Raw genomic sequence first — 19,889 nt, 5'->3', positions numbered from 1 at the left:
TGGGAATGTGTCGTGAGTGCTGGGTTAATGCCTTTTTTGTATTTGATGTTTCTTTATTCTTCTTAATCGTTGTATTCTGAAGCTGAATATGGGTAATTTGTTCAAATGAACTGCAAGAAATAAAATACTTCCAATTTTCCCATTTTATGTCAGAAATAAAAGCCTTTGTGTCTAAGTTGCCAAGACTGAATGCAATATAAAAAAAATCTTATAACCTTGTGTGTTAACAAACAAAAAAACAGATATTAAAAACCTTCATTTATTATAAATCACATTTTTTTATATATATCAAAACCTCTAGAAATAAACGGTATCTACAGGCATAAGTGTTGAGACTAGCGGTGCTGTATATATTTCCATCTTCCTCTGGTCTACAAGGCAGCACTGCTGCATGTGTGGGACAGAAAATGGTAGAGGAGCAGTGGCTATTTAGCTGTGAAAATAAACCAACAAAAAAACAAACCCCCCAAAAAGTCAGCAGGAATAGAAAGAGTCAAAGTTCCAGTGGTAATGTTTTCTGGCACGGGAGGGAGAGTTTCAGAGCCGCTTCCTCTGAATTGTCCAGCACTCCCTTTGTCAGTGTCAGCCCTAAACCTCTGAGTGGTGAAAACATGTCAATGAAGATTAAGAGGATAAAAGCACGCTCAGTGTTTCTAAGTGGTTACTCTTCAGACCCCAGGTATTATGTGGGTAGAGAGGGAGGACAGACGGAGGGGTGAGGCTCCAGTCACAGAGGGGCTAATCTGGATAGTCCTCCCCCTCCCTCTGACCCCCTCTGTCCCTTTCCCTTCCAGCTCTCTCATACTGGTGAGTTGTGCTTCAGTTCACTGGGGGAGGGGGGGATGCGGCCCCCCAGGTTTGTAAAGCTGGTGGACTGGCTAGGCTTGATGGAGCTCTCCTCAGGACCGGGGGCTCTCTGTCGGGGAGGCAGAGTGGAGCACCGGGCTTTGCCCCTGGAGCGTGGCTGCTGAGGGGGGGGGCCTTTCAGCGCGAATAGTTCAATGGGGGCTTGGGGTTGCTGGGCCGATAGAGACTCCGCAGGATGAGGAGGTGATGATGGTGACACAGGTCTGTGGGGAGGAGACAATTGGTTGCTTGAGGCTGGTAATGAAGAGCCCAGTGGGACCAGGGGAATACTTGTGGCCGCCTGCTGGAGCCTGGTGAGGCTGGTGGAGTGGCTGGGCCGCGGCAGGCTGTAACAAGCCTCCGACTCTCTTTGACGAGAAGGCAGGGTCTTGGACTTGGCCCTTGAGACTTGCTCTTTGGGAGGAGGAGCAATTAAGGAGAACGGCCTCGTGTCAATATCTGATGGAGTCAGTTCTGCCCTGGAGCCACTCAGGCTCAGGGATGAGCCTCTTTTAGACGATGGATGTGAAGGAGGCATCTGTTCCTTCTGGTGTTCCTGTTTGGACTCTGAGCGGGGGAGCTCTGTCTCACTGGCTGTGCTTGGGAAGGGCTCATCATCTACAGGACGAGAAATACAGACATGTATTATAAACAGGACAACATTACTTTACAGGAAGGATGACAAATGATAAGACATGTATTGCTAAATGAAGCTCAAAAGCCCAAAACAGCAAGACCAGCACGTGTTCTCCTCTCACCTAACAGACCCATCTGACTCATGAAGGCGTCCAGATCCACAGTAAATTCCTCATAATGAACCTCCGTCTCCGTAACTCCCTTTTCGTCCCCTTTGTTTTCTTCTACTTCCACTTCGTCCCCTTTGTTTTCTTCTACTTCGTCCCCTTTGTTTTCTTCTACTTCCACTTCGTCCCCTTTGTTTTCTTCTACTTCGTCCCCTTTGTTTTCTTCTACTTCGTCCCCTTTGTTTTCGTCTACTTCCACTTCGTCCCCTTTGTTTTCGTCTACTTCTTCCTCTTTGTTTTCTTCTCCTTTGACTGTTTCTTCTCCTACCTCTTGCTCAGTGTCCCCCTTTTCATCCTCTTCCTTTTTTCCTTCATCTTTTTCCCTCTCGTTTTCTTCTACCTCTTCTACTACACCTTTATCTTCTCCTTCCTCTCCTTGCTCCTCCTTTCCCTTCTCTTCAACTTCTTCCGAAGACCTCCCAACCTCTAGATCACTGTCACTGTTACTTCTGAGTCCGTCCAGATTGTTTTCAACCCTTTCTTCTTCCTCGTCCTCCTCCACTTGCGGCTCTTGTAGTTCTCCCATTGGTTCCTCCACCACAATTTCCATGGCGGGATAGCAGGAGATTGAGTGTTCGGGGGAGTGAGATTTGGCACGTGCTCCTTGGTCTTGATTCAGCAGAAACTCCATCAGCATCATGTTCTCTTTCTTCAGCTGTTCCCGCAGAGATCGCGGCACGTCTGGGATCATCCAGGCCACCAACATGCTGAGGAACATTGCAAAGTTCTGCAGGGGAAAAGACAGGTGGCGTTTTTAGATTATATTAGCTTACACATCAAAGGGTTCATATTTATAGGTTTTAATAACTGCAGAAGAAGGTCAGTGGTCCTAACCATCTGCCATCTACATCAATTAATGGCTCCATCGCCTGGTATTCGAGGGACATTAATGATTGATCTTCAGCTGTTCAGATAATTCAGTCACAGCGGGCTCCAGACGAGCACCATTGAAATCCCTGGCTTTATGTTAGCTTATATAAAAAGAATTCCAACAATTTAGATTTGGGAAAATTAAAGTATCTTCTTCAATCTGTACAAGCAGACAATCTGAGGGGATGTGTACAAATCAGTATCAGGAGAGGACATGTTTGTTTGACGCATCCCAAACAAATATATATACAGATATATATCTATAACATCATGCATATGCAGGCAAAAAAGACAAAACAATGGTGAAGAATGAGTAAATAACAAATGCAGTGCACATATGCGATTAAAGAAAGCCACATATCAGTTGGTTGCATTGGTGTTTGATTTGAAAAAGAAAGACTTGGAGATCAGGGAACACTTTTTAGACATTAATATTAGAACCATTGTAAATAATATTTGTATACCTGGAAGAATATTACAAAGGCCAATTTTGCAGCCAGGACAGACCAGTACTGTTTAGAGAAGGTGTAGGCATGAGAGTCCCACGGTGGGTCTCTGTAGTCCTTATACCTGAAAAACACAGACAGTGTATTAACAAGGAGAATCATACACTACCATAAATCAAAAAGGTTGACAATCAGAGAAAAATCTGAGGATTTGCCTTCTTAAAACACCTTCTGTAAACCCCACATTTTACATTTTCTGAATACTCCTGTCAAGTTTGTTAATTAGGTAAAGTAAGAGCTAAGCTGCTGGGCTCAGGATTTAAAGGAAAACCTAGGTAGGTCAGGGATAAGAGAGTCAGTCTGACCTGCACATAGAGACTCCGGTGATGAGGGTGGAGGTGGGCGCACTGCCCGGTGGGAAGTTGGTGACATTAAAGTAGGACAGTGAGTGCTCTGTGAAGCCCTTCATGGTGCCATTTTCACTGTACATGTACTGGTAGACCATTCGTGGAACAAACTCTGACGTGAAGGAGATGACAAACGCCTGGGAAGACAAACAAGGAGAGATTAATTTACAATAGTGTAATATGATCATCGTGTACCAGTTACTGCTGCAACATCAACTGGTGATAAGCTATATACAACCATATAGGATTATATTAGACTTAAAGGTACACTGGTGAGAATTTTGACCAAGTTAATTTAAAATATGTCAAGGTTTTCATGATATGTTTTGTGACAGATATAATTGCTAGTTACTTTACAAACAAAAACAAAAATGTATAAATACAGCAAAAACTATTAGTTGATCAATTGGCTCCACATTCCTGCCAATGGTCTTTTGTTACTCAACTGTTAAAATAGCTGGTATGTTGTGTAAATAAAGGCACTGACAAGTCAAGAGAAAAGGAGACTGCCAGCTAGCAAACATGAATGTTAATGCATTCACGCAAATAATTCCAACTATTTTGCAAAGGCTTTAGAAAATGCATATTGCATCAATGACTCAATGCATTTTTGTGAGAAATAGTGAATGTAAACATATTTTCTTTGTTACACAGACACTCCAGAGCGCTCCTTTTTACACATGATGATCCTCTGTCTCTTTAACGCAACATTATGTCGCAATTTTAATCTTAAAATAATGTAAATATTAACAGCTTCAAAATAGTTTATGATGCTACACTGACTTGTGATAGTAATGTGTAATATCAAAAGTTGAAAACATATACAAATGCACCTGTAAAGTGACATATGTCTATGTTTAAGACAGCTGTGTATGGGTTACTTGCATTGTAGAATTGAAGGGGCAACAATATAATAATGAACTAATTGATGTTGCTTTAAGTATGAAATTCAAATAAAACAAAAGATAAAAACTTGATGATGTAAAAAACAATGAAATGGCAAAAGCAAAACATTTCACTCATATATTAATACTCAGTATTCAAAACGTTAAGTAACTAGTTGTGCACATCAGCACAGCAGATACATACATAGTATATATACACACACAGATACACTCACACACACTTACATTGGTAATGACAGAAAACTTGCTGATTCCACAGAGTATGTTGTACCAAATCCCTGGACATAGAATTTGCATGAAAAGAGACACAGAGACAAAAAGGAAAAGGGAAATGTGTGCGGGACAGACAAAGGCAGAGAAGATTAAGGGAAAAAGTGATTACAATTTCAAGGACAGCTTGTTTCACATTCACACAGAGTGGACGTGCTCTCATGTGTGATCTGTACCTATGTCTTTACACCTCACAGCATCAGGCCGCCTGAGCTCAGTGACAAACTTTGCAGCATCCAGGCGGATTTCAATGACGTTGTTGAGCAGAGCGAACGCTGGCGCCAGCGGGAAGGAGGCCACGAACAGAGTCACAAACCCATACTGGATTACTGTAAAACACACAAAGTTAAAGAAGCATGTTGTGTGATTGCAGTAGTGAGTGACTAGTGAGTGAGCAAAAGAGTAGAAGAGACTCACTCATTTCCATGTACTCTGGAGTCACCCCTTCATAGGGTTCAAGGGTGAAGTCTTTGTCAAATTGTTGCTTCGGCCTCTTCTCTTCTGCTACAGAATCCTCATCCTGTGCTGCTCTTTTCTTTCCCTTTTCTTCCTGTATCGTTCTGTACATCTTTTTCAGCTTACTGCAAAGAAAAATGTGAGAAAACAGAGTGCAGAGTCAGAGCAAAGATAGCAACGATTGATAAATAAAGGAGAAGTGTAAGTGAAGTGTTAAAATCTTTATATATACTTACGGTATGAGAACCTCAAATACATTATTTTGGATGAGCTGCTTTCCCAGCATGATCATGCTAAGCTGGATGCACAACTCGATGAGGCAGCCTGGCGGGGCACACTGTAGGAAGAAAAAACACATTTGCTCAAGACACAGATACACATTAACCGTACTTACATTTACATACGCGTCATTTTTAATGTGTCTAAGTGAACATACCTCCTCCATGCGATAATCTCCAAAGACGTAAACATAGTCCCCAGGCCGCCCAGCAAACCTGTATGAAAAGATGTTGCATAATAAGCAATAAGGAAAGACAATGTTGAGAGGTAAAAGATTGTATATGAGGCACACACCTGCCCTTGAAGAAGGCCACATAGAAAATAGGTGCAAAGGCGTTCATGGACTTGAGGAAGAAAGACTTAAAGATCAGCTTCTCTTCAAACTCTTCCTTTGTCTTAGGAAGTTCTGTTGGAAAGGAGAAACATGAAACGTAAACACATCATGTTAGGCATCACAGTGATTGATTTTCATCCAAAGGAGTCAACTAAATAAGTAACAAGGCCTTAAATGCTCCAATCGTTTTGTTTTAATCCAAAAATATATTTATTTGTTCAGCAAATATCCATTGGCCCAATGTTGAGAGACGTGACAATACCCTATTAAACTGTTTTTATAATTTTCATAATGACAGGATTGTATTGAATACCCAGTTCAGTCAGCCACACAGCGATGGATCCGTAGACCTCTTCCAGCACCAGAACAACGAGCATGTTGAGGATGATGCCTGTGGTGGTGACGGTCATCCTCACGCTGGCCTTGGCTTCAGGGTCAGGGTTCATGGACCACACACTCAACATGCAGATACGATAAACCACCACCCCAAAAACTGCTGAGAAGGTGACGAAGATCTGCACACACAACACACATACCCACAATATTAAAGTTAGAAAACAACATAGGATTGCTTTTTTAATGTGCATGTACATTAGCATTTTTTTGTTTGCTTCTACTCTTATTTTTATGATTTCTCTCTTTTATTGTAAGGGCAGTTTTATCCTTCTGTTGAATTTGAATTAACATTTGTTTTGTTATGGTCTTTAATGTCTGGAACAAGTTCAATTGTTTCCAGAATAAAAACATTTTGCTAGCACACATTTTGGGTCACTACTATTAACACTGCCATTGTGAGAAAAATAATAGATATAATATGTTTCACAGTGAGGAAGTGATTCAAGTGAATAGACAAACAATGACAGAAGGAAAAAGCTGAATATTTCTGTTGTACACTGTTCTCACCAAAAATGAAAGTAATCATTATATAATGTTTGATGTGATTATAAGAGGAGGAATGTAAATGCAGTACCAGCAGTAGTAAAGTGGACACATTGATGAGATAGCCTGAAAGGTGATCCTCAATCTCCAGGGACTCTGGTTCAAGCTGTCGAGAAAACATGCATATTAATTGGGTACACAAAGACAAAAACATGCACGCACGCACGCACGCACGCACGCACGCACGCACGCACGCACGCACGCACGCACGCACGCACGCACACACACACAGTAATGTAATTTAGTCCATGAACAGCATGGGACGTACATTAATGCTGAGCACAGGTTTTGAGGACATTATGGTTTCTGTCTGCCAGGTACATGTTTACCGCCTGATAGAATCCCCTCCCCTTGTTCCTCTCCCTCCTCCCTTTTTCTCTCTCTATCAGTAATCTGAGCTAATCTCAGGAAGGTAAGCCGCTTTGGAGTCAACCATCCACTCGAGGTGAAGGTGGTTTCCTTTTTGTTCATCAACATGAACTCATACAGACAGAGTAGGTCTGTTACAACTTTAATTTTGAATAAAAACTCAGACATGCTGTAATTAATGCTGGTATGGATAATGTTGCTATGAAGCAACAGCCCTGCCGTCTCCCATTAGCAACTGTCTGGACATAAAGTCACACAGAAGGGTGCAGTGATACCTGTGAGGTCAGCATTTGGTCTTTTTCTCCATCTATACCATCCCCAATTTGAGCCATCTGCAAGTCAAAGCAGAGTGAGAAACGTGTTAGAAGCTGTCACTTCAGTTGGTGTCACAAATCATAAAATTTAATCTGAAACATAAACCCAGAAACAATACCTTTTTCTTTGACAGTTCTTTCACCTTTGCTTTTTTCTCCAGCAGAGCTTCTTCATATTCAGGCCTCAGCTCCTCCTGCATCACACACATGCACATGGTAAAACACACACACAAAAGAACCCTCACACCACAATTTAGTATATGGACTTTGGTCACTAGCTACGGAGTTAAGGGTTGGACAGACCTATACAACAGAGCTATATTCTATGACATTTCTGATTGAAAAACTGCATGACATTAGCAGCTTGATGTCATTAGTGGCCTGCACCTGCACAGAATCACGTTTTTTCAGGGACCTTGACCCAAAAACATAGATTTGATCAAAGGGATCAGACTGATTTCGATTGGAATTTATTTTACAAAATCAATAAAATGCTGTTTTGTATACAATTTCTTATTAGAAGACCCACCACAGTATAGTGTAAAAAGAGTCTTCTCCTGGACAACTCAAAACATGTTATCCAAATACATTGCTAATAAATATTCAAACAAAGATATTTCTGAAAGACATGATTTATAATACACACCTGGACTCGCTCCTATAAGCAGCAATGGCAGAAATACATAAAGAGAGACAGAGAAAAAGAGAGATTTGTATTCGTGCTGCAACGCTGGGAGTGTTTATAATTGAGTGTCACTAGCAAGCACAGCCTTTAAGAATAGAGCAATCCCATTACAGCCATTAGCAGGGTAAAGAGCCGTGTTAGTGCTCTGATGGTCAAGCGTAAATGTGTATGTTGACACTGTGCTGTCACGAATGATAATCTGCAAGGTAAACAACAAATGTTATTATGCTTCACCTGGGCCAGGGGGTTAACACTTTCTGACCTCACAACATGGAGAAAAACATGGATACTCTCACTGACAAGCAGTTAACACTGTGTCTATTCCAAAATATTGTGGGTGTATTCTTGAATCTATTTTGGTACCTCCTCATCCTCAAGGCTTGTAAGGTCCCACATATGTTTCAGACACATTTGGCGCCTCTTCCAGTGCTCGAGGAAACAGGCAGCTACAAGAACAAGCACAGAAGGAATAACAATCATTAGCTGTAAACAATACAAAAAGATCTCCCCTTTTCTTTTATTACACAAGAAAGTCTTATAGTGGGCAATAATGTTTTAGTTATGGAGTATTATGAGCCTCCCTTAACAGCAAACAAAATGAAGCAAATGTTTTATATACTTTACATCCAAAATGATGGTTTGTAGATCCATTACTCAACCCCTGTTAGCTTTGGCTTGTGAGAAAACGAATTCTTCTATGCCCTCACATTGAATGCAGAATAAAAAAACAGAGGAAACTCTTAATGAAAGTAAATGTTTGCTGCATTTAAAGGTAATTAAATGTAATTTATTTCAGATACACTTTTTGTTATATTCCATGGAATGCTCTTAACATCCCGATAGCAATGAATATATTAAGTGCTTTGACAATAAATACATAAAAACATTTCATCTGTGGAAGCCGTAACGCTGTAAAAAGCACGACCAATCATTTTAGCCGGCCCGGCTTTTTTCTTAGTTTGGTTGTTGTTAAATGTGGAAATAATTGACATAAAATTATTGAAATTTACTTAAGATAACATGGGGTGAGTAATTGATATACAATGTATCATTTTGGGGGTAAAGTATTCCCTTAATACAGAAATGTTCTCAACTAGAATTGATACAAACATGAGTCAACTCGTTTGGCCTACAGTGCATTTACATGCAGTTAAGTAGCTTGATATTGATATAAATCAGATATCTTTATCAGTGATTCTCGTAGTGCTGTATTCAAGTGTTCATACTCTCACTGCCACTGCTTCTAAGCTGGACTACAGAAATAAACATGATCAAGGAAGTGTCTTTGAATCATTAGTTACCCCACAGAGACATGAAGATGGCAAAGAGGACAGTTACTCCATTGTCAAACAGGTACGTCGCTCTGGTCAGTGAGCAGACGGAGCTCAGGAGCCAGTAGTCACACACTCCGTCACACAGTGGACACATGGTGATGTTATGGCGGTCATCACATGTCTCCTGGCTGAGCAAAGACAATAATGTGACCACATGTATGGCGATAATAGTGTACTTCTGATAATTATCCATTAGAGTGTTTTAATCTGCCTACCTTGGCACATTGGTATCCACAGTGAATAAACCGTACAGGAAGACAATGATGCCCAGCACAGAGGGGGGGATGAGGAGCTGAGTATAGACACCGAGCCAGGCAAAATACAACCCAATCTGCTCTCCAAAGTACTTCCTGTTGAAATGAAGCAAATATATGAACTAGTTGCCGGCCTATGGTCCAATCCTGTTCCACAGTAGTAAACAGTGTCCCAGATTATCCCAGTGAAGGCTAATGTCAAAACATTCTGCTAACAAAACTATTACTTCATGGTAGGTTCAGTAGTAGCTTACTGTTTATTTAGATCCCTTACATTTAAGACTCTCTATGAGCTTTCTAGTTAAAACACCCTGAGGCAAGGCAAGGCAATTTATATAGCACTTTTCAGCATGTGGCGATTCAAAGTGCTTTACAAAATAAAAACAAAAGACATTTAAGAACAAATACAGCATAAATACACAATTAAAGGGCATTTAAAAACAGGCATAAAAAGCAAAGATAACGAAATTAAATAAATAAATAAACACAGCAGGTACAGACTACATGACTAAAAGGCATACTGTAGTGTGAGTATGGGCAGCTCAATTAAAAGCAGCGGCAAATAGATGCGTTTTTAGTCTGGATTTGAAAATAGGAAGTGTTTCAGCGGACCTGCAGGATTTAGGCAGTTTGTTCCAGATTGTTGGGGCATAATAACTAAAAGCTGCTTTTCCATGTTTAGTTGTTATTCTCGGAACAGAGAGCAGACCCGACCCAGAAGACCCGGAGACTCCTGGATGCTTCATAGTGATGGAGGAGGTCGTCTATATACCTCGGTCCTAAGCATTTAGTGATTTAAAAACTAGCAGTAGTATTTTAAAATCAATTCTTTGGTCGATTGGAAGCCAGTGTAATGATCTCAGAACCGGGGTGATGTGATCCACTTTTCTAGTGTCAGTGAGAACTCGAGCAGCAGCGTTCTGAATCAGCTGCAGCTTTCTGATAGATTTTTTAGTGAGCCCTGTGAAGACACTATTGCAGTAGTCGAGTCTACTGAAAATAAAAGCATGGACAAGTTTTTCTAAATCCTGTTGCGACATTAGTTTTTTAATCCTTGATACATTCTTCAGGTGATAGTATGCGGACCTAATAACTGTTGTAATGTGACTGTTCAAATTCAGGTCTGAGTCCATCACTACACCCAGATTTCTTGCTTTGTGAGTTACTTTGTAGTCTGCCGACTGAAGCTCGGTGATTACTTTTAATCGGTCCTTCTTTGCTCCAAAAACAATGATCTCAGTTGGTTCAATTGGAGAAAGTTCTGAGTCATCCAGTCAGTGATGTGCTCAATGCACTTGCTCAGTGTTCTAATCGGAGAGTAGTCTCCCGGTGTAATTTTAAAATAAATCTGGTTGTCGTTTGCATAGATGCATCTGAGAAAAGAGTGTTTGCATTGCAGTCCCAACTATAGCTGTAGCTAAAGACTTTTTTTCTTTGTTCTCACTAACTGCTCCATACCTGATCAAGTCGACCGGCTGATATTTATACATGACTCCATAGTTGGCCCATTCTTCATGGAGGAGCTGAAAGTACATGACACAAGAATAAATCACAAATTGACACTTGATAATTTCATTGCAGATTGGATTTAATTTGACAATATACAGCGGTTTCATTGCCATTTCCCTCTCAAAGTCATGCTTTGAGAGGAAAAAAGCATTATACATTTAAAAGAGCTTTGTTGATTTAACTTTGAACACTTTACATGACATGTTCCTGCCCTGAAAAAGTGACAGGTACCATCTCCACTGATCCCACCAATATTTGTAGTAGGCTACCGGTAGGCTTTTTGAGAAAATTTAGTCTAAGACCAATTTGGGTCCACTGAACTCACCTGTCTGTCATTTCGCTGATCTCTCCGCCCTCTCCTTGTGAACGACCCCTGTAGAAAAAAGAACCCTTTATATAGAGATTCACTGCCTTTATTTGATGCAAAATCATAATTACAGCAATTACAATGGTTAAGAACAGTATTTTTCTATGTTTGGTGCTATATAAATCAATAAGGCCCTTAACATAAAGAATATGCACATGTACTTTCACATTGTCAAGTGAAGTAGCTTTTTCTCTTGTACTCACATCATGCAGAGGGAAGGCAGAGTCGTAGACACCCTGAGCCAATAATGAGTTGATGCCTAAATTAGAAAATAGGAAGTGCAACGCAGTGTCACAGACATGTTGAGAGGTAGCATGAATGTGCATATGAACAATATAAGAAAGGAGAATAAAACCACAGCTAAAGTTCGACCTCACCAGTGGTTTGCCAAGTTCGACTGCAGACGGTGCGGGAAATAATCTCAGCCACCTAAACACAAAAAAAGGAAATCCAAATGTTGTGAGCTCAACTACATATATATAAATATTCCTCCTTACATAACATTTGTTGGATTTTCTTTCTGTACTTACTATTCTGCTGCGTGTTGCGTTGTCAAATAAGGTTTCTGTTGACTTGATGTCATACCTGCAGGAAATGACAGGAAGCAGTCAAAGACCAAAATGTGAGCGATTAATATTAACAACAGACTTCACTCACTTTCACATTTACCAAATAAAAGTGTTTATTTTGTCTTTGTGTGTGTTTGTTAATCAAATAAATCAGGTAACTTGAGGAAATCACTGTTGAGTGTTTGTTGTAGCTTGCTGTGACCCAGTAGCATTTCAGTAGTCCAAACAGTAAAATTAATTTACATGAAAGCTCCACCATGTTATGATAAGAATGATGTAAGCACACAGCCTGCAGGTGATTTGGATATTATGGGTGTTATCTAAATCACTTATCAGGACTCAACTGAAGGGCATGTTTGTCCCCAGCCAAGGGCGCGGATAAAGTGGGTTAGTTTCCCTTCCACGAAATGTGTGCATGTGAGCGGGACAGACAGGTACTCACAGGTGGAGCTTGTCTCTGATAAAAGGATGTTTGAGGGTTTTGAAGTGGACACGTGTCTGTGAGTCTCTTTGAACCTCACTGTCAGGAACATCCGGAAGAAACGGTGTGCTGATTTTGTTCATAATGGAATCCCACATCCCAGCAATTCCCATCCGTTTCCGCAATTCACACTTCTGCTCAATGAAAACACACATAGAAAAGGTTTGATTCTATTCTACACTAAGTTGTGCACACTACACACATCTCCGTCATCACTATTCACATTGCATTTTTTTGAAGGGGTTGTTGTGTGCACCCAAATAATGATTCTGCAAATGTTAGAATCATGTTACATACAACTTAACATTCAAAACCAGGGTGTGTAAATGGCTGCTGACCTTCTTCACAGCCACTTTGATCTTCTGGAGCTCCGCTTCTCGACTGAGTATTGGCCATGGGATGTGAAGCCGGATAAACCCTATGCCTTTAGCCCTCTGCCAATGTACACACAGACAAACATTAACATAATAAAAACACAAAATGCATTACTACAACCATTGTGTATATTTGTAATTAGATGTGGGTTATAGGCCTCTGTGTATCTTGTTTTTTGACTCCCTTTGCCTTGGATGTAATGCTCTTCTAACTTGACCCATGGCAGCCAGATGAGCCTTCCCTAAACCTGTAAGTATGCTACTTTGTGTAATAATGAGGCTGTTTTGTAGGAAATCCCATTATGTCAAGCCTAGAACCTCCCAATCCTCCAAAGTATAGAAAATGAGTGCAGATAATGTTGGACTAGGTACTTGAAAGCCGCCTTAATGTAGCCAGTCATCAATTTTGATCATGTGAAAAGTGACAAGCTATTACCTTGTTCTATGGCCCACAGAATTATAACCTGCCCATGCAATTACTGTAATGACTTTAATGCAAGGCAGCTACCACTGCACAGGCTCAACCAACACCTCTAATGCTGTGTGTCACCAGCAATTTACCAGCAATTTTCCAACAGCAACATGAACACCCATCATTGGACACTATACACTACCATTATGCCTGTTTTTAAATGCCTTTTTAATAATGTATTTATGCTGTATTTGTTCTTAAATGTCTTTTGCTTTTAATCTGTAAAGCACTTTGAATCGCCACGTGCTGAAAAGTGCTATATAAAAAAAAATGCCTTGCCTATTAAGCTACCTCATTCTGATCAGAAATCATCAAAATGTTATAAAAAGGAAGAATTTTGATGCAAAAATTCATATTTTTACCACTTTGAATGAGTAGTGGTAAAAAAAAAGTATGTCCACAGTTTGGTTGAAAAGTAAATTATACAAAATAAATTGTACAATCATGAAGTATGATGTAAAATAACTTCCGGATGCTGTAGCACAAACAAACAACACAATTAAGCATATTCATACCCACAACAGTAAACAATTGGATGAAACCGTCACAGCTCAGTTACAAAAATGAGATTATTATCGTATTCAAGCACAGGCAGACGGATAGACATACTGTCCAGTACACAGTGACCATGAGTGCCCCCTTCCACCCATTCAATCAAAACTAAACCCACCAATCTCCCCCACTGTGCACTCATGTTTCAGCACACACACTTCTGAGCAGTGGATCACTCTAATAAGGCCCTATAATCTGGCCTTTGGCTTTAGACTCATGGCGAGTGTTCTTAATCCTCAACCAAAACAGCAGCTGATTTAACACACAACCATCTCACAAACACACACACAAAGACACACACACTAACATGCACATATTCACAGACATAGGGAAAACAAACACACTTGCAGATACTATATAATGTACACGACAAAAGACATACAACATCCAACATACTTATTACTGTAATATCGACTATTATAACTATTATTACATCCTATAATAAATCACCAATAAGTCATAAAGGCTATTTTTAACCAGAGTGCAGGCATGTCCTCCAGTTTTAAGGGACAAGCTCAATCTTCCCCTCAACCTGTTTGACAGACGTCCATGACAGGATTTATGTTCACATCACTTAAGGTCAGCTCTGACCCATAAACGTCTATAGAAGTGTGTAGCAGATGAAAAATAATCACGTTGAAAGGACTGTAAAAGCAGAAACGCACCTCTTTATCACGCTGTAGCTGTAGTCCTGCTTCCATTAGACCCGCTTCAAACTCCTGCCTCATTAAAGCCTTTTCCTCCTCAGTCAGCTTTGACTCCTCCACCTCTCCTGCAGGAGCACCTCCATCCCCGGACTCTGCCTCCACCTCACAGCGGCCCGTAATCGAAACGGGCACAGTCCCATTGGAGATAATTGAAAGGCGTGCTTTGGATGGCTTTTTTTTGTATTTGTAGCAAAGGACATAGTCAACTTTTCTCTTGCCATCGGAGAAAAATAATCCAGGGCCTAGCTCGATGCCGGACTCCTGGAGAAATGCAGAAAAGCACAGATGTATGGGGTCAGTGGTGAGGGTTACACATTGGGAATGTAGGTAGTACTTGATACAGATCATGCCAAGTAGGTAATCAATTGTTGTGTGATTTTGAGGATTCAGGATGGGACTGTTTATATTCATAGAAGTCCATACCGGAGGAGGGGGCTCGTCATCGTCGGGGGGGCTGACGGGGCTTCCATTGGCGGCCTCAAACCCAAGCTGGGACAGTGATTGGGCCAAGGACACAAGCTTCACTGAGTGACTGGAAGACCGCTCACTCATTTCTGTGGTGACAGGCACACGTTCTTTTCCGTTTCATCACTGTCGGTACATGATCAGAAAAACAAGAATCCAGTATTCAGAAATTGGGACGATTACCAGTTCTGTGTCTGTTAGTGGAAAGAAATAATCCATTAATGCAGGCACCATTACTCGCTTATAGCTAGATTATATTATTAAAACACAATGGTGCCTTAACTTTTTGTGACCTTTTAAAGTGAAGTGTATCTAACTGAAACCATAGTCAGTGATTGTATGCATTTTACTTTATTGTGTAGCCCATCAATGTCATATTGGGAAAAAAATTGACAACCCAATGTTTTACTTGTAATTATTTTGTATTTAGTTGTGTTTTCTGTTGATAGGAATGTGCTTCCATTTCTTTTCATGTCTTATTTTAGGATGTGTATTCCTTTGAATGAAAAGGGTTTCTTTTATTATGAAGCTATGATAAGGACCTCTGATTTTGATTGTTTATGTCGAGACAGAAATATACATTTTATAGCGTAGGTCAATTTGACCTTTTGGTGTTGTGTTTGAAAAACATCACAGTAGTAGCTGCTACAGACTGGCAAAGTAAGTCAAAGTTAAGCTGTCTCCTCTGTTTTTTACCCAATTGAAGCTGTAGGCTCAGATTAAGCTCACCCTGCAATCCAAGCGGCACAGTTTACAATCTGTGGGGGTAATTTGGTCACTAGGCTCATTCTCCGGAACACGGAAGTGTTAAAGGGAAACCAAGAAGTTAAGTCTCACACTAACAGAAGCACATGGGTATGACAGGGCTAGAATCCACAGACATAAAATATCAAACAAGTGTTTTTAAGAGCAAAAAATAACACTATTAATCACCCTAAAATGTGCCATTCACTTTCTCAACTGTTCCAAGTTTGGAAACAGCCAAATGGATAAGACTACTGTTACCAGGCAGCATAGTTTTAATGGATTTAATTGAATTACATTGAGCCTTTTGTTATACAGATAGTATGGTGCCCTACCTGTGCGTGTTCTGTTAACATGTGACACCACAACTCGGAAGCACATTCATTTATTTTTGGCGGAGCATTAATTGAGCTCTAGGTAATGAAATAGTACATCTGTTCCCTAATGCTGAATAAAGTCTCCTTCCCTACACATGCTCTTATAAACAAGACACATCTTTCACATGTTGCTGTCATCTTGTGTTGTTGTTCAAATGAATATATCTGTGACTATTACTCCATATTTCACACCCCTATCTGTTACTGTTAATTCTGTTTGAAATTCAAAACTTGTACACACAACAATGAATGGAAATGTATACTGCAATGTTTAAATTAAACATTTTTGAATGCACTTGTGTCAATTTAAGTGATCATACAGTTTGGGTCGTTTAACTGATCAGGTCGTAAGATGGGAAATATACACATACAATATTTGAGCCTTTACATCTAATCTAGACACATGTTGTTGGTCAAAATGCCATACAGATTAAATCATTAGTTTTATTGTGGGTGAAAGAGAAAGGGGGTTGCATTCAGTAGCTGTTCCATGCTAGGTTTAAAACTATCCGCTCAGGAGCCATGAGACAAACAAATACACCAACAGTCAACTGATCAGCGTACATATAGAGTGCTTCAAGCGTCAATCTCCTTACAACCCCCCCCACATCCCTGATTATCCCACTTTACAATGTGTTAGCAAACACATAGCAAAGATGGAAAGGGAGAATATATCTCTTAGGGTTCAGCAGGTTAAAAAGGGATTATGTAACAATTAATCCATCTTGAAACAGTGATATGTAGGTCAGTGGTTGCCGAAACCTTTGACCTAACCATCATAAAACAAATGATGACGATTTGCAATCTATCAGGCTTGCACATCCAGACAATAAATGAAAACAGAAAGAATGTAAAATGCTGACAATATTGAGTATGGACACTATCTAATGTACACATAAACATTTCATTAACACCAAGTTACGTTTAAAGCTCTATTTTTCCGTCTTTTACATTTAATTGTTGTGAACATGACTGGTGAGAAAATAGACTAAATAATTACTTTTCCTTATGAGACTTTTTTAAAGTATTGTAAAGGACTGAGGAGGTGAAATATCAGTTATTAAGAAATAAAGGAACACACATTTAGAAAACTGTTATATTCTGTGCACACAAAAATGTGCATTTTGGTCCTCATATCTCTTAGTCAGATTTATGTTGCATCCCATGAGAGTGTCATCGATTTGTTTTAAAGTCATATCTGTACAGAATAAGTACGAGTACAACTGTGGTTGTGTTTGGAAAAACATAGAGGTCTGAGTTTGTTGATCTCATATGTTGTTAGCAAGATTCTCAACGCGTGGTGCATTTGTCAGTTTGCATATAATGTCATACCTTTCCTGTAATGGCTGATTTTCGTGCTGTCTCAAAGAATGCTTACACAGCTCAAGTTGTGAATAAAAAATAAATGCACATTTAATTCAGACTTTAATCAAGCATCAATTAACCAGAACATCAGAGGTAGACTACCATGCCTTGTAGATTTTATTTCCTATTTTTACTATTCAATCTCCATATGGAAAACAACCAATATTTCTGTCTGTGACTGTTGTTTTACTCCTTCATGATATTTGTAAAACGTTTTTATGCTGTTCTTTGGGCATGATATATCTTTACATTAATGTCTAACTATCAAAAACAAGTTTACTCGGTCAAATAAAGTGATAGATCTACCTAAAGAAAGGAGACAATTATCATTAAAGTGTAATAAACCAATTAAATAATAAATTTCAAAATGTTGTCACTATTTGCAATGCAAGAAAACACTTTAGTTTAAAATATTAGGGGCATTTAATTTGTCCAAAAACACTTCTTGCAAACTTTACCAGATATCAAAATGGATCCTATTTTGCTTTATAAGATGTTCTTATTAGTTTCCTTCATATCTATTATAACTGATGCCTGAGTATTAGGCATTAATTATATTTGTATATCGTTTCTGCACTATGGAGACGGCACAAGAGGAATGCGCAAATGCATCCAAGAGTGTCTCTGCTCGGGGTTTAAAGGCTCGTAAGCTCTCTGATAGGCAGGAGAGCCAGCTGCACCCTCACACGAACAAGAACCAGGCAAAGGGCAACAGGCGAAAGGTGTAATACGGCCTGTCATGGGATACAGCAGATTACTCTTTGCTAATTTTAACATCTAAATAATTCCTTTCTAAAGCCATAAAAGGAAACATACCGTTTTGAAACTAACAAACACTTTAGCTTAAAGTGATACATTAAATACAAGTGCAAATCACCTGTAGCCTACTTGCAGTGAGTTTTACTTTAACTGGTACACCTGCCTGTAGCCTACATTTGTATTTACAAAAACAGCAACTAATTTAATTCAATTTTTGAATAATTAATCCTCAAGCATTTCCAGGAGCTGTTTACTCGATATGTGTTTAATTAATCCTTCATGGACACAACAATTGTGTGCACCCAGATGGTCAGAGCTAAAAAAAACAAACAGCCCCTGGCACGCGACCCTAAAGCTATCGGGGGATTTCTACACTAAACAGGGGTTAAGGTGAAGCTTTGTTTATGGAGTAATCCTAACGTCCACACAAGCAGCTATAGTTCCAATTATTAACTGTCAAAGTGCAAAAAGACACTTTCAACCCGACAGCAGGGCAAATAAATGTAAAATGTCGTTTAAAAAAAAATCACACTTACTTTACATTCAAGAAAAGAATAACGTGGACTCACCAGTGCTCGTGGAGGATCAGTGCTTCGCTATGGTGATGTATGCTAAGACGCGCGAGGTGCGCAGCCTGACGAGAAGCTGAGATGGTAGAGACAATCCTCGCGCGATCCCGGACCCGTGGCTTAAAGCGCGCGCGCACAGGGCAGCTAATTCCCTGACCGTTTCGAACGCGAGAGAAAGAAGCTCTGATACAAATTAGTTACCAATGCAAGAGGTGTGTGTGTGTGTGTGTGTGTGTGTGTGTATTGTAGTCTTTTGGACTTGTTGTACCCGAAGAAAGGATGATCAGTGAGCAAAACAAATCCAAGAAGGGATGCAACTGATTATTTACCTTATTGAGCAATCTGTTGATTCTTTCAGTAGGTACCCTCAAACTAAGCACTTAGCAAAATAATATTTGGTATGAGCAAAAGGGTTAAGTTTATTAAAATGAAACAATGTAATCTCTTAACAGGCAAGCCTAACATTCAGCAATTATTAGGAGAAAGCGTTGGAATAATGATTTAAAACTCAATGAAAGTTTTGAAGGAAATCCTGCTTTCTCCATTAAGGAAGCTTATTACACAGTTTTCTTAGCCATTTTTTCACATGCCAGTGAATTGATTTATCATTTGTACGGTCCATCTATTAGAAGATCAAGAAAATAAACAAAGAGGAACTTGTTTTGTTGGAGCAACAGTCCAATACCCAAACATATTCAATTTAAGGTCATATAAAAACAAAAGCTTCTCAGAAATCAGAAAGAAAGAACTTACAGGTGACTTAAAAGTGAACCTTGTATACCCTCTACAGGCATGCCTCAAAAATAAGTTATTTGCTCACAAAGGGCTGCAAAGATTCATTATTTTATTGAATGATTGATTGATATTGGAATTACAAATGCTAAACATTATGTATTTATCTTAACTATGTTAAGTAGCAGTCAAAACCACAGGAAATTCAATTATGATCATTTGAAATTGCAAGATCTAGGTATGAAAAAGCATTACATCTTTATAAGAATCTATATCATTTTTGAATTATTCAAACATGTAAACAGATATCAATCTCCAGCATGTAGATTTCAACAG

General features: G+C 39.5%; 1 protein-coding gene across 1 annotated transcript; it reads right to left on the bottom strand.

Annotated features, from left to right (window-relative positions):
- Positions 1–246: 246 nt before the first annotated feature.
- ano2a (anoctamin 2a) lies at positions 247–18,946 on the bottom strand. The gene is made up of 28 exons (XM_010784851.1): positions 18,822–18,946; positions 14,966–15,133; positions 14,501–14,803; positions 12,776–12,871; positions 12,399–12,571; positions 11,918–11,972; positions 11,765–11,816; positions 11,591–11,646; positions 11,346–11,393; positions 10,970–11,034; positions 9,473–9,607; positions 9,225–9,385; positions 8,287–8,369; positions 7,885–7,896; positions 7,358–7,432; positions 7,200–7,256; positions 6,587–6,661; positions 5,930–6,131; positions 5,577–5,688; positions 5,440–5,497; positions 5,240–5,340; positions 4,965–5,128; positions 4,724–4,876; positions 4,503–4,555; positions 3,331–3,509; positions 2,984–3,089; positions 1,605–2,376; positions 247–1,464 (listed from the first exon to the last, which is right to left on the bottom strand). The coding sequence occupies exons 2-28, from the start codon at positions 15,092–15,094 to the stop codon at positions 800–802; spliced, it is 4,140 nt and encodes a 1,379-aa protein (XP_010783153.1). The 5' UTR covers positions 15,095–15,133; positions 18,822–18,946; the 3' UTR covers positions 247–799.
- Between the last annotated feature and the right edge of the window lie 943 nt (positions 18,947–19,889).

This window comes from Notothenia coriiceps, unplaced genomic scaffold (assembly GCF_000735185.1).
Source record: "Notothenia coriiceps isolate Sejong01 unplaced genomic scaffold, NC01 NC01_scaffold00026612, whole genome shotgun sequence".
NCBI lineage: Eukaryota > Metazoa > Chordata > Actinopteri > Perciformes > Nototheniidae > Notothenia > Notothenia coriiceps.
The sequence above is the reverse complement of the archived record's forward strand: the minus strand, read 5'-3'. Positions and strand labels throughout refer to the sequence as shown.